Below are 12,947 nucleotides of genomic sequence, written 5' to 3'. Positions count from 1 at the left end.
CCCCTTTGTTCAATGGTGATGTTTTGCTGGAGTATTAAGAACTCTTCAGACAAGTTGCAGGGATGCTGCGCTCTTCAGAAGCCTAAACCAGAAAAGCCTTGGTCTTGCAGTAGTCCCATCATATAACACTCCCCGCTTTTCCTGGCAAACTACCTTCTTCACCAAATGAATTTAGATACTGGTAAGGACTGTGCTTTCTATATTTTCTGTTACAGTAAGTTCCATAAAAAGATTTTAGTCCTCTTTGAGGACACAAGGTGCACTTAGCGATGGGAGAGGACCACTCAGTTCTGCTTTAGCTTTAGATAACATTTCCTCTCACCAGTCTAGTATCTGTAGATGACCATTCTGTCTTGCTGAAAACAAATGATGCCTTCCTAGATTCCCATCAGGCAGGCTGTCCCCTCAATCATTTTCTGAGGAACTGGGAGCTTCAGTGCATAAAAAGACGGCCCCTCTTGCTGGGGATTTTGCATCAGATTTGCCTCTTACAGTTTGGATTTGGGAGCAGATTGGAGCAGGCTCCTCATGTCTAGCAGTGCTTTCTCAAGATAATGTGCCATGCGAGCTGCATTTGTGTCAGCACAGCTGTTGAATGCTGAAATTGCAAAGTTGATGTGCTCTTCCATAGGGTTGTAACAGATTCCATAGCCATCTGGAACCACGGGACCAAAACACATCACACAGTCTGTCTTTGCTGGGACCTGTGGAGACAGTGTAATTAAATTTCTAACTAGCCAGGCAAAAATGCAGCTATCAAACACTAACAACTGTGTCAACAGTAGAAGAAATGCATGAAAATGCTCTAAGGAGATCCTTTTGCTCAGCTCCACCTACCAGCACACACATGTTGGATTCTGCTATGTAGTAGCAGTGATCTCTTGTGCCTCTGCAAAGGAGAAAACTCTCCAGTATAACTTTCTAATAAATCACAAGAACTTTTTCAGGAAGAGCCAGAGCAGAGCAGGTGGCATCTAACTCCAGTTGCTACCATGTGCAGGTAGCCACCAAGTGCTTTTGGTCACCTTGGCCTCGGTTACACTTGTGTTTTTACAGAGTGGAGGACTGACAGCTGCAGATTAGATCCCCAACTTTAATGGGATTGGTAGCAGCCTTAAAATATTGTAGAGATGAGGGAGAAACGCGGGGAAGAAATGCAATGGTAATAAATGGAGACCACTTCCATCTTTCCTTAAATGAGTCCTACCTGGCTGGTTGAGAGATTGAAGTGCATTGCAACAGCATATGCTGTGTCCATGAACAGTTCGGGCATGCTCACCAAGTCCTCAATAGCTTGAAGCTTCAAGCCTAGGAGGTGGCGGTCTATGGCATTCCCCCTTATAGCCTGTAAGGATGGAAGAGTAGGTGAGATGTCACTCACTTTGCTGCAAGACACTATCACCACTGGGTTAAAAAACAAAACACAGAATGACCCACAAAAAGTATCTGTGCATCTACAAAGTTAGAATACTGGATATTGCCCTTAGAGTGTCAGTCAGTCTTGTTAAACATACTGGTGGAACCAACCTTACAGTTCCTGCCTATGTGCTTCCTCCAGTTTAAGGTGTTCTCCTGCAGCTGTGGCATTAATGAGAAACAATGTCAGTGAAAACAAGCTATTTTGATTTTTCCTGTCACAAGGGGCACTTAAACCACTAGTTAAAAGAGGAGGAAGCATTCAGGCAGTAGCCAAGAGTCAGCTCTGTGCCAACTTCAGCTCTTTAGGTCTTGTTTTTTCTTTTTTACCAGAACCCTCATTTACTGTGTAAAACATCAATGATGGTTGCACAGAGGTCACTTACCATATCTGTGTATTCCCTGTGGGCCTGGGTAGCTCTCCTCAGCAAGTCTGCCTTCGCCTGGTCCTGAAGAGAATGCACAAATTTTAAGTTTTTCTACAGAACAGGTAACCTTGTTTAGTCTGTTCCTGCAGGATGCAGGATTTCTGCCTTGTGTACCTTTTAACTAAGGTTAAAATTATGTTGTTTGGCAGTGTTGTGTCAGTTGAGTGGAGTTCTCCATCCATCAGTAACCAAATATTAGAAGGGAGCTGATTCCTTTGGGGAGGATTAGAAATGTCCGTGTGTTTTTTTTCCCTAGCTTTCAATTCATGTGAAAGGAGAACTAAATTAAGGTGTGTAACTATACTCCAAACTACGTTTTAGCTTAACTTTATATCAGGTGCAGTGCAAAGCTGAAACCAGCTGATACTGTTAGCCAAAGAAACATCCTTCCTCGTGTTCTGGCATGGAGTCCTCTCATGCTACTTCTCTGAAACCCTCACCGATTTGTCAGGGCTGTCCATGGATTGTACGAACTTGAGAGACTCGACGGAAGCGGAGCGGATGGTGTCAGTGCGGCCCAAACGGAACATCCGTAGCGAGGCGCTCTCATACGTGGGACAGGAGTGGCCGTACATCCTGGGGGATGGAGAAGAGTCAAGCTCACGTGTTTGAGTCTGAAGGTGGGGAGGCTGGAAAGCTGCCTGCTGGTCTTACCTGTAATATGCTAGCTGCAAGGCCAGCTGGATAAAAGCATCGGGACTTATCTTCTCTGACTTGGGGAAGGCTTTCCCAAATTGATGGAAGACCGTCACTTTGATATCCAGGTCCTCGACCATGCTGCAAGGAAAGGAAGAGGAAGTGCTCCTTCACCTGCTGCTTGTTTCTGAAACATTCCTGAGGCTGAGAGGGAACAGGCTACTTGGATTTCATCAATGCAGGGACTGACAGCTCCATCAGCCTCTACACAGCAACACAGAGGTGAGCTTTTATGGCCACTGCTGAAAATCTGCACTGAGTTAGATGGGCTTATGTCTGTGTGTGTACTCCAATGTCCCTAGCTGAATCTGCTAAAGCTTTGTTCTTTCTTAGCAAAAGTGGAATGAATTAACAATTGCCCCTTTTCCACAGCTTTGAGTTTCTTCTTAGCAGGTGGTTTTAGTGTGCTTTTCACCTCAGCCCAACGTTATTGACCCAGTAAGTCAATGGAAAAACTCTCTAGCAGCAGTGGGGGAAGGCTGGCGTGTTTGAAATGGGGAGGTGTGTTGTTAAACCTCCAGTCACTCACCAGACCCTCTCCAGTGCTTTCTACTTACATGTTGAGGTTCTGTTTTGCCTTCTCTATGTCATTCTTGATTTCTGGAGTTATGTTGAACCGCAGCTTCTTGGGCATTGGTAAAGGAATCATTGGTGATCTTACCAGCTCAGGTTTCTTCCTGCTTAGAGAAAGGATTATGTTTGACCAGCCCTTTGACACAAGACTCGCTAAGCACAGCAGAACCTGGACAGAAATGCGCAGGAGATCTGCCCCAGCACCTTGTGACACTTGCCACATGCTGAAGCTTCTTCAGAGTGCCATTACAGTGTTTTTTGAACAGCATGAATGAAATCTCTTTTGTGCCTTCTGCCCAAGAGGAACATCCCTCCCAGGCAGAAGTCCTATTAACTCTGAAGAGTAACATTCCCTAAAAATTGAAGTATTGTGAGCTTGCCTGCTCAATTCTCATTATAAGTGTAAGAAAAGCCATAACTAATAAACATACATATCCTTGGGGAAATAGGTGCCATAACAGATTTTCCATATTTCAAAAGCTGAGGAAAGGTAGAGCAGGCAGGACTCACGTGTATTCCACAATGTGATCCAGAAGAGCAACGATGGGTGGACCTTCTGAGGGAGCGTGCTCATATACGAGACCACAGGAGCCATCTTCAGCAATGATGAACTAAGGGACATCAGGAAGGAAAGTGCAGAAGTGAAATGACTGGTGTATGAAACACAAGTTATCCAGAGAGAGATGTTAGTACCTCACTGCTCTGTACAGATTGGACAGTGATCCTATTGCTGTGTGCTTCAAATATAACACACTGAAGCCTTTCAGCAGGCCTAGAAAGATACCACTGTTAAGAGTTTTGCAAAATAAACTATTTTTCCATTACCTGAAAAATCTAAGCTTTATCCCATCAAGGAAGAGTTCCAAATAGGAACAAAATAACTGAATCCTTGAAGACCTCAGCAGAGATGACAATCTTTTAAAGAACCACAGCTACAACCTGTAAGCCAGGATAGATGAACTAATAAAGGGGAAGCTCAAATAGCAGCTGCTTTTGAATGTTCTTGACTGAATGGAGAATAGATCAGAAGGATGCTGTGGGATAGCAGCTGATGCTGGGGGGGGAGTGGGGAGAACAACAGAAAAATCTGGGCAGCTTCTGGCAGAAACTGGAAAAGTGACAAGCCTAGGGAAAATAAAAGGAACAGACCTCCCTATGTTTGGGCTGCCTCCAAGCAGACGAGGCATTGTTCACCACAGGCAGAAAATTGATTTACAAGGAACACAAAGAACAGCTACACTGAGTAAGCGTGGGCAGAGGCAGTAAGAGAAATGAAAAGTCCCCGAAGCAGGAAGGAGTGCTTGAGCTGACAGCAAGGGAAACTGCAGGATCTCACGCTGTCAGCTTCCACAGCTTATCTCCCCTGTTTCTCCACTCAGTGTTAGAGAAACTTTCCTGCAAAAGGTTTCTGGGATTCATTGGATCCTTTCCGGCCTCAGGAAGAAGCTTCTTCATCAGACTTGTATCTTGGAAATCTCGTGAGCATCAGCACTTACTTGAAGGGTTTTGTCGAACCATCGGTTCCCGCTGTTCCAGCGACTGCCTCCGCCGTGCAGCATCTGCGCGGCCACGCGGCTCTTGTAGATGTCCTCAGACACCCGTGGCATCGGTGCATCGAGGCAGACAGTGCAAATGCTCTTCTCAATGGTACGCACAGATTCCTTGTTGGTCTTATCTGGGAGAGAAAAGGAACAAAAAAATAAGGAAGGGGAGTTGAAAAGCTTTCATTTTGAGCGGACAGAGATTGGAATTTAAAGGTTTGAAGAACCCAGTGTTGGATCCCTACGGTATGTCAGTGTAATACTTATTAATTAGGGGTGTAAAGTCATAGCAGTTAGGTTAAAGATGAATGTGTCTGTTCCCTCCTTTTTTCAGGCTGGATGAGCCCCAGGGAGCCTGATCTAGTGGGTGGCAACCAGCCCACAGCAAGGGGTTGGAACTGGATCATCCTTAGGGTTCCTTCCAACTTAAGCCATTCTATGATTCATAGTTCTTACAGTCCAACAAGCTCCAGGATTTCAGGTCTAATGCAGCAAACTTCAGCCTTCACCCATCTACCTTCTACAGCAGATAAAGCAACGCTTTGCCATGAAATTAAGTTCCTGATTTGGGGTGGGAAGTTCATGTACGTACCCAGAACAGTCTAACAAAGCTTTCCAAAGGAAAGAACTGAACAGAGCACAGCAGCGATGCTGGTATTCAAACACTGGCAGTGTTTGTTAGCACTCGGATGTTAGGGGCTGCACACACCTTTCAGAAGGTTGTTGTAGGCTTTTGCCCAGCTGTTCCGGTGGTTGCTGGTGAGGATTCCAATAGGTTCTTTGTTTGTTTGGAGGGAGGTGTTCCAGATCTTTTCCAGCTGAATAAAGAGCTGATCGGTGGTAAGGGGGCTACCATCACTGTTGTACACATCCAGCTCAAAGAACTGAAGATGAGAGAATCAGACAAGGACAGAGAAAATGAAAGATCTTAATTATCCAGCCGCAGAAAGAAGGAGCAACCACTCTGAAGAGGTAAGACCTGATCAGAGAACTCAGTCTGAAAGCACACCTTTGAAGGGCATTCCGAATTGACAGACCCAAACAAGTCCTACTTCCCTTGCAGGACATGAATACAGTCCAGGTCTTAAGAAGCCTGGGAGCCATGGTAATGAGGGCCAAACCACAAGGATTTCCTGTTTCCTAGATCGGCCGCGGTGGTAGAATTTGTTACCAATTTCCACTTGAGATTTTCAACTTAAGACCCAGTCTCCAAAGTCTGGGCTTTGAGAGACAGGAGTTGCAGGGACAAGAAAAGGAGAGCTTTTTTCTGCCTCATCCTTTGATTACACAGGCCTGTCTCAGCTGTTGTCCAGCTAAAACCAAAGGGAATAAAGGAAGCAGGAGTAAATCCTTGCTGAGGCAAACTCTGTTTGTTGTTCCCTTTCCCCTGGCTGCACAGCTTGCTGAAAGGGGCACGTGCATCTAAACAAACATCCTTGAAAGTCCAGGAGCTGCTGTTACCTGGAAGTTGTGAACCACTGTGATGTGTCTGGACTGCTTCTTGCCCTTGGCGTAGTTGACAATGGAGTCCCGCTTGGGCCCGGGAATGCGGCAGGATGAAAGGATCTGGTAGTACTGGTTCATGCAGAGGGGCTTCCCACCCATGTACTCCACTGGAAGGGTCTCACTGAAGATACAGCAAGGTATGGAAGAGAAAATATAGCACAGAGAAGGCCTGAATTCCCCACACAAGACAGGCTCAGGTCAGCCACTCTGCAGCCAATATCACCCCCTCCAGCAAAACCTAAACGCGTGTGCTGATGGTATAAACAAAAGGGCCCATCTTTTCCCATTCCTACAGTCTTAGCTGTCTGCTAAGCTGAGTCCAGGGCATGATAATACTGGGGGTTGTATTGTTTTCAGTAAAACAGCAGAAGGAAGTTTTCAGCTTTAATCTAGTGGGCTAGCTATGATTCATCGTCTGGAATGGGCTTCAGTTGATCACTTCAGCAGTATTTTCCTGCTGCTCTTTCCACGGTTGGCCCTGAGCCTCATCTGAGTTTGGAAGTAAAGGTATGATGTTGGTAATGTGTTGGCAGATGCTATTTTGGGTACATAAATAAGGTGTTTTCAGTTGGTGCTTAGAAGAGAGGGAATGGGGAGGAACAAGTTTCTCTAAGGCTAACTGGAAGATGAGAAACACCAGAAGCCCAAAATGAGAGAGACAAATTCCTGCAGCCTGAGCTGTAACTTGTTCTGTGGGCAAACAAAAGTATGCAACTCCACAAGACTCTGGCTCAGTCCCTCTAAACACATATGCATGCCAACAAGAGCATTAAGGTAAACAACACAAAGAAAGAAAAGTACATTTGTTCTTTGCTAGCAGTGGTAACCTTGGCAGTTACCAGCAATGCTGATTACAGTATCTCTTCAAATATGAGCAGTTTTCTCTTAGCCTTCTATTTGGAAGGGAGATTTATTGACTGGGATCAGCTTTTCTATCAAAGTAAGGAACACCTGAGAGGTCAGGAAAGTTGATAGCTCACTTGTCAATCATGGTCTTGAAATCCAGGATGCCCTCGATCAGCTTGGCAGCAAACCTGCAAAAGAATCAAATGCAACAAGTTGAGATTCAGATACAGAGCACCTGGGGCAGAGGGGGTAGCTAAGGAAGAGGACTAGCAGAGCCTCCTCTCTGCTCTGCAGAAGTTCAGCTGTCCTGCCAAGCCCCTGTTGTGTCCATCTCTGGTTAGCTGATACAGCTGCTCTGGGGTTGTGATTTGAGATTGCTGGATAGTCCAGCCACTTAGCACTTAAAAGAAAAATATTATCATTATTACATAACTAGGGAATTCTAGACAACACTCCAGAAAGGGTGTAGTCTGATTACATAAACAACCCCCTAAAAGCAGCATTTTCTACTGCTGTGTTATGATTTTTGTTCCATCCAAGTCTTAGCCTTAAAACAACACAAAAGGGACTTCTGCCCTTCCCCGGCCAGAGGCCAGCTCTGAGTTTCAAGCTCAGTTGCAGCTCTGTCTCTGTACTGAAGACTCATTGATGCTGATCTAGTTCCTACATGGTTCGTGTTCTGCTGCTAATGCGACCCTAAGAGCATTCCTCTGCTAATGAAGGATCTGAAACAAATGCAGGCATGCTGACACTGAGGTGTTGTGCTCACTAGACTCAACAGAAACAGTTCCCAGCAGGGAAGGGAGGCTGTGACCAACCACATCAAACTGCTTAGCCTGGGAGTGACAAATTGGCCTTTTCTGACCTGGGAGCTCTCACCCAGACATGGGAGGAAGGAGGCAGGAGGTCACTGTGACAAGAGTCAGCTGAACTTCAAAGGCTTTAAAGTGGTAGGAGCATTTGGCATCTGCATGCAGTGTCATCTAGATTTGTTCAACCTCCCCATCCCTAGTAAAGATCAAAGTAACTCCAAGAACCTAAGGGCTGTTAAACAAATACAGCATGTGTCTTCCAAAGTAGTCTTCAATGAAAATTTCCCAGCCTTACTGAAAAATCTGAGGAAGTAAAAAAAGCTGAGAAACAGAAGTGAGAGAGCTGTTCAGAGAGCAGACAGCCTGGGAGCAGAGTTAGGGCTTCAGGGGAAGAGCTGACTTGTTTCCAGTCCATGTTGACAGACTGAAGATTGAAGAACACTTTCTAAACTTGCTTTCAGATTTCTGAAGCTTTTGTTTCAAGCCATGCTGTCAAACTTTATGCAGTCATAAAATACACAGGCACTTCTAACTGTATTTTACAGGGGTGGCCCTGACTGTCATGTAGCTGCTCAGCTCCCCTGGTTGGAACAGCAGTAGTGCTCCAAATCTCATCTTCTATTCATGTAACTTAAAAGTGAATATGAGCAAAAGTTTTCAAAGATGTTTGTGTAACGTTATTAATTTTGTACTGCCCTTGTAAGGCTCTCCCTCTGCACTTCTGGTCAGGTGTACCCAGGGAGCAGGTACACCTGAGAGCAGCAGTGCTCCCCTGGTTGGTGCTCCTCATCTGCAGGGAGCAGCAGTAACTGGGGAAAAGGTAGTCCTGTGTAAAGGTCACTGTGAAAGTTTTGCAGATGGAGTTTGAAACACACGTATACAGTGGTGGTTAAAAATTAAAGGAAGAGAGGACATGAACCAGACTCTGGTTCAGGAATGAGCAAGAGAATCTGCTGCATATGGGCAGGGGTGGGCTGTTCTTAGCTGTGGGACACTGATGCTCACTGGCAGAAGACAAATGGCAGAGCTGAACGGCAACAAGGAGCTGGTCATGGAGAGAGACTGCTGACTGCTGGTTATTCAGACCATCAGTGAAATGACAGAATAGGGGACAGTCCTTGCAGCAGGTTCCCTCATCCCTCAGAACTGCCTTCTAGCTTTTTCCGTGTCAGATAGATCCTCACAGTGCCTCCAGTCAGCAAAGTGGCTGTCAAGCGAAGTCAGAAACCTCAGTGTTGAGTCCCAGCTTAGTGCCCAAAACACCAGACTTCACTTTTCTACCTTATAACCAGGATTTTCCTTACAGCCTACCACCCTTTCCTTATCTGTCTAGCCCTCTTGCACAGCACAGACAGGCTATCTGAACACCCTCCCACCTGTCCAACAGAGGTAACTCATCCCATCCCAAGCCCAGGGGAAGGCAGAAAAGGACTTTACCTGAGCTGGCCTTGTCGATCCTGAAAGTCCTGCTTAGGTAAAACCACGCCAGGGCTGGAGTGAACCACAACTGGCAGGCGATACTCCAGGTAAGCTGTCTTCAACCACCAGTCTGAGAGCTGGCATGGAGAGAGGCAACATGCAGGCACAGCATCTGCTGCTGTTTGACCCAAGCCAAGCTGAATGCTGTCAGTGCTCTGCCCCCAGCTCTGCCCCACGCTTTGCAAACAAATTGTGTGGGTTTTACGTTTTGTATATGGTAGAGGGGTATTGGAGTGAGGCAGGGGGGACTCGATGCAGGGCTCAAAAAGAAACTTTCCTTCAACTCCTTAGTGCCAGCTGTGTGATACCAGCAAGCTAAGGGCTTCAGCCACAGCCAAGGTCAGTGACTCCCCGTTCTGCTGTAAAACTTTGCTCACCCAAGTCCTCGTGAGGGTCATGCACAGCTCAGGGAGGTCAGCAGCAGGCTGGTCATGAAGACGGTGCCATAAAACTAAAGGTCCCAGTGGGCACTGGAGTGGCACTCAACAGACCACCTCTCTCCCTACACAAAACCTGGAGCCAGAATCCCAACCTACCCAGTTCTCTGTTTTCTTCGCTCTCCTTTCCAGGCCTTTCTGCAGTCTCTCCCCAACACCCCCTGGCTTTCGGAACTCAGCCACCAGCTCCTGCGTGTGGGTCAGCTCCTCCTCGCTGATGATGGGCTGCAGGGTCAGCAGGTAGCGGTCCAGTGTCTGCTGAAGTGGTGGCACAGGGAGATGGGGCAGCGCTTCTTGATGAAGTAGAAATCTGCCTGGGATCTTGCCTAAAGCTGTTGGCTTCAGCAGGCCATAGGGCCTGGCCTGTAAAGCACAGAGCAAATGTCGAGACAGAACTTCCCCCTGATGTGCACACGGTCACAAACAGCTTGGATCTGGGAGTCCCCAGCCCAGATTTTGAAGGTACACAGCAGGGGAGCAGAGCACATGAAGCAATGCAAGGTGCCCATCTATAACTGCGTGCTCTTAGCAATCTCTAATCTCTGTATGGCTGTAAGATGTTCAGAAAAGCTGCAAGGGAAATCTGATCAATCAAGATCCTGATTGTTATCTCAATATAGGAAACCCTGCAGGGATAATGATACATCCCCCGCTGTCTGGGCGCCTCCTAGCTGAGCATCTCCATATGTTTCTCAAGTCAAACTCTTCCATCCCATGGGAAGAAAGTAAGTCATGAAATAAATTTAATCTTAGGTAGTCAGAAACTATTTAATTGCTTCTTAGGATGTACAACAGAATAAGGCCAGAAAACGAAGCAGAGCTCTGTGCCAAATCAAATTATACTTCAGATTTTGTTAAGGTGAGCTAAGTCTGAGGCAGGATTCAAGCCCCTCTGCTTCGGCCAGGGATGGTCTATTGTCAGTGATGGTCAGGGGAGGACAGGCTGTGTTGGCCTTGGGACAGTGCTGCTTTGTGCTTGTGCATGTCCCAGTTGATGGAAGTCCCAGCTATATTAGAAGCTCTATTCAGCTGTACCAGTATGGAGCTGTTCAAATTATAGGAACCTTTGGAGAGGAATCACTGAGAGCTGTTCAGGAAATTGTAGGTGATGGAACGATTCTGGGGATCAGACAAGACTGAAAGCCTGAGAAAGCATCACACCAGATGCTTTCCTACAGGACTCTGTACTTTGCACCCTCAATAATGCAATCTGTCCTTAGCTTTCCAAGGCAATAAGAAAATAAGTGCCCCCATATCCCCCAGCTCCCAGGAGTTAAGCACAGAAGAGAAGAAAAATCTGCAAAGTGACAAAGCCTTCTGCATGGTGCTGAGCCCCCAGAGAAAATGCTCTGTGCTCTTTGTAGGACATAAGAACCATGTGATTGAGGTTTGAGGAAGGAGGGTTAAAAACAAGAAAAGGGGGAATTACTAAAGCATAAAAAGAGAGGGGCTGGGAAGAAGTGAAGGGGGTTAATCATGGCAGCATCAGGGTACTGTACCTTCTCTGCTTGCTTCTGCTTGCTATCCATGGCTGGGAGGACAGAAATGATTGTAAAGCTCTCCCTCGGCCTGTCTTGGTTTCCTCTTCCCCCTGACAACGGGCTGCCCGTGCAGGGCGTCACCTGATTAGCAAACTGCCACATGACTTCTCCGATCAGAGGGCTCAAGGCCAGGCACAGGTCAGGGAGAGCAGGGGGTAATCAGACCATCAGACGCCACGAAGGCACCTTTCCAGGAAGCCCTCCCTCTGTCACTGATCATCTGCCCTGCACTGCCTGGTCCATGCCCACTGATTGCTCTTTGATCAATAGCTCTGTGCCTCCAGCCATGGCAGAAGTGAAGGTGTTTGGGGCTAAAGATGATATTTTTCTGCCCTTCTCTCATGCATGTATGATCATTATTGCAAGACATTGGGAAGTTCTGGGTTGTCAAGCCTTATAATCAAAAAGATATCTCCAAAGCAGAGCAACAACAGAATGATGCAGTCCCAAGGAGTGTCACGCTCCTCTGAGCAACTGAGGGGCAGACAGGAGCAGGCTCTAAACATAGCTAAGATAACCTGTTGATTCCAAGCAAACAGGGAAAACCCCACATTAAATTAGTTGAAAACACAAGTTAAAACGCAGAGTGGATTTATGTTTACTCTTTTATGTCCGTCCTCTGCTTGTTTGGCTCGAATTCAAACTCAAATGTTCGATGGGAGGAGGAGCAGTGATCACAGCTGAACAGAGGAGGCAGCTGGCAGCAAAGATAGCGAGTAGCCCGCCTTTTCCCCACAAGCACCAGGGAAACAAACACCAGCAGAGTGCGGGGCGTGCGGATGGGGCCAGCTTGTGGGCTGGCAGTGCTCCCAGGCCATGTTCCAGCATGGCAGATGACCTTTTCCAGAGCGTGTATGGGAAGTCCACCTGCAGGCTTGGGGGCGGGAGGAATTTCAGAGCCGTGTCTGATTCCCAGCACAGCCATAACGTGTAGTGACAGATGTCAGGCGTATGTTTGCCTTTTTAAATTAGAAACTGGACCCCCCTCTAGCCCTGAGATAACCAGTGCTGAGAAAGTGCCTCATGGAGTGAATCCACAGAGCTGACGCAGTCCTGCACTGCCTCCTCCCCCGGGATCCATCAGAGGTGTCAGTGAGCTCTACCAAAACCAAGGGTTTACATTGGGTACTGGGGATGGTATCTCAAAAAGAGCAGTGCTGCACTGGCACAGCTGCCCAGGGAGCAGTGGGGTCACCGTCCTGGGGGTGCTCAGGCGCAGCGGAGATGTGTCAGTGGGCACGGTGAGGTGGGCTGGGGTTGGGGATCTGAGAGCCCTTCTCCAACCTCCTCGGCTCTGCGGACACACGCTGGCGGCAGCAATGCCAAGGCCCAGTCGGGCCTCAGCGCCCGAGGCCTGCGGGCTGCCACCCCCTCCCCGCACACCTCCGTGTGACGCGGGGACACCGCGTCCCCTCAGGCCGCCATCTCAGCAAACCCCCCCGCACCCCGCACTCCATCCCGCCCCGCCGAGCTCGCACTCACCGCCGCCCTCGCCACGCAGCCCAGCATGGCTCCGCTCCCGGTCCCCGCCGCAAGGACACCGGCGACACCGGGCGCCGCCGCCCCACTCGGCCGACAGGGGGCGGGGCCGCCCCGCCGCCATCTTGGAGCGGGGCGAAGCCGGCTCCGCCATTTTGGAAAAGGGCAAAATCGCCGCTGTCAGGAGAGCGAG

General features: G+C 47.9%; 1 protein-coding gene and 1 long non-coding RNA gene across 2 annotated transcripts; one reads left to right on the top strand and one right to left on the bottom strand.

Annotated features, from left to right (window-relative positions):
- Positions 1–374: 374 nt before the first annotated feature.
- Positions 375–12,908, bottom strand: CRAT (carnitine O-acetyltransferase). Its single transcript, XM_065737526.1, is given in 16 exon segments — positions 375–704; positions 1,208–1,345; positions 1,803–1,865; positions 2,285–2,420; positions 2,499–2,621; positions 3,098–3,217; positions 3,624–3,724; positions 4,610–4,788; positions 5,364–5,538; positions 6,116–6,281; positions 7,141–7,194; positions 9,256–9,374; positions 9,834–10,097; positions 11,234–11,336; positions 12,758–12,815; positions 12,818–12,908. Coding segments are annotated over 16 exon segments (2,106 nt in total). The 3' UTR covers positions 375–488.
- Positions 5,531–9,933, top strand: LOC136049325 (uncharacterized). Its single transcript, XR_010622285.1, has 4 exons — positions 5,531–5,626; positions 6,054–6,297; positions 9,165–9,344; positions 9,867–9,933. It is a non-coding gene; the product is annotated as an uncharacterized LOC136049325 (long non-coding RNA).
- Positions 12,909–12,947: the final 39 nt, after the last annotated feature.

Source organism: Cyrtonyx montezumae, unplaced genomic scaffold, assembly GCF_038088225.1.
Source record: "Cyrtonyx montezumae isolate F1298 unplaced genomic scaffold, pur_monq_1.0 scaffold_20, whole genome shotgun sequence".
Taxonomy (NCBI): domain Eukaryota; kingdom Metazoa; phylum Chordata; class Aves; order Galliformes; family Odontophoridae; genus Cyrtonyx; species Cyrtonyx montezumae.
This window is presented reverse-complemented; position numbering and strand designations above follow the sequence as displayed.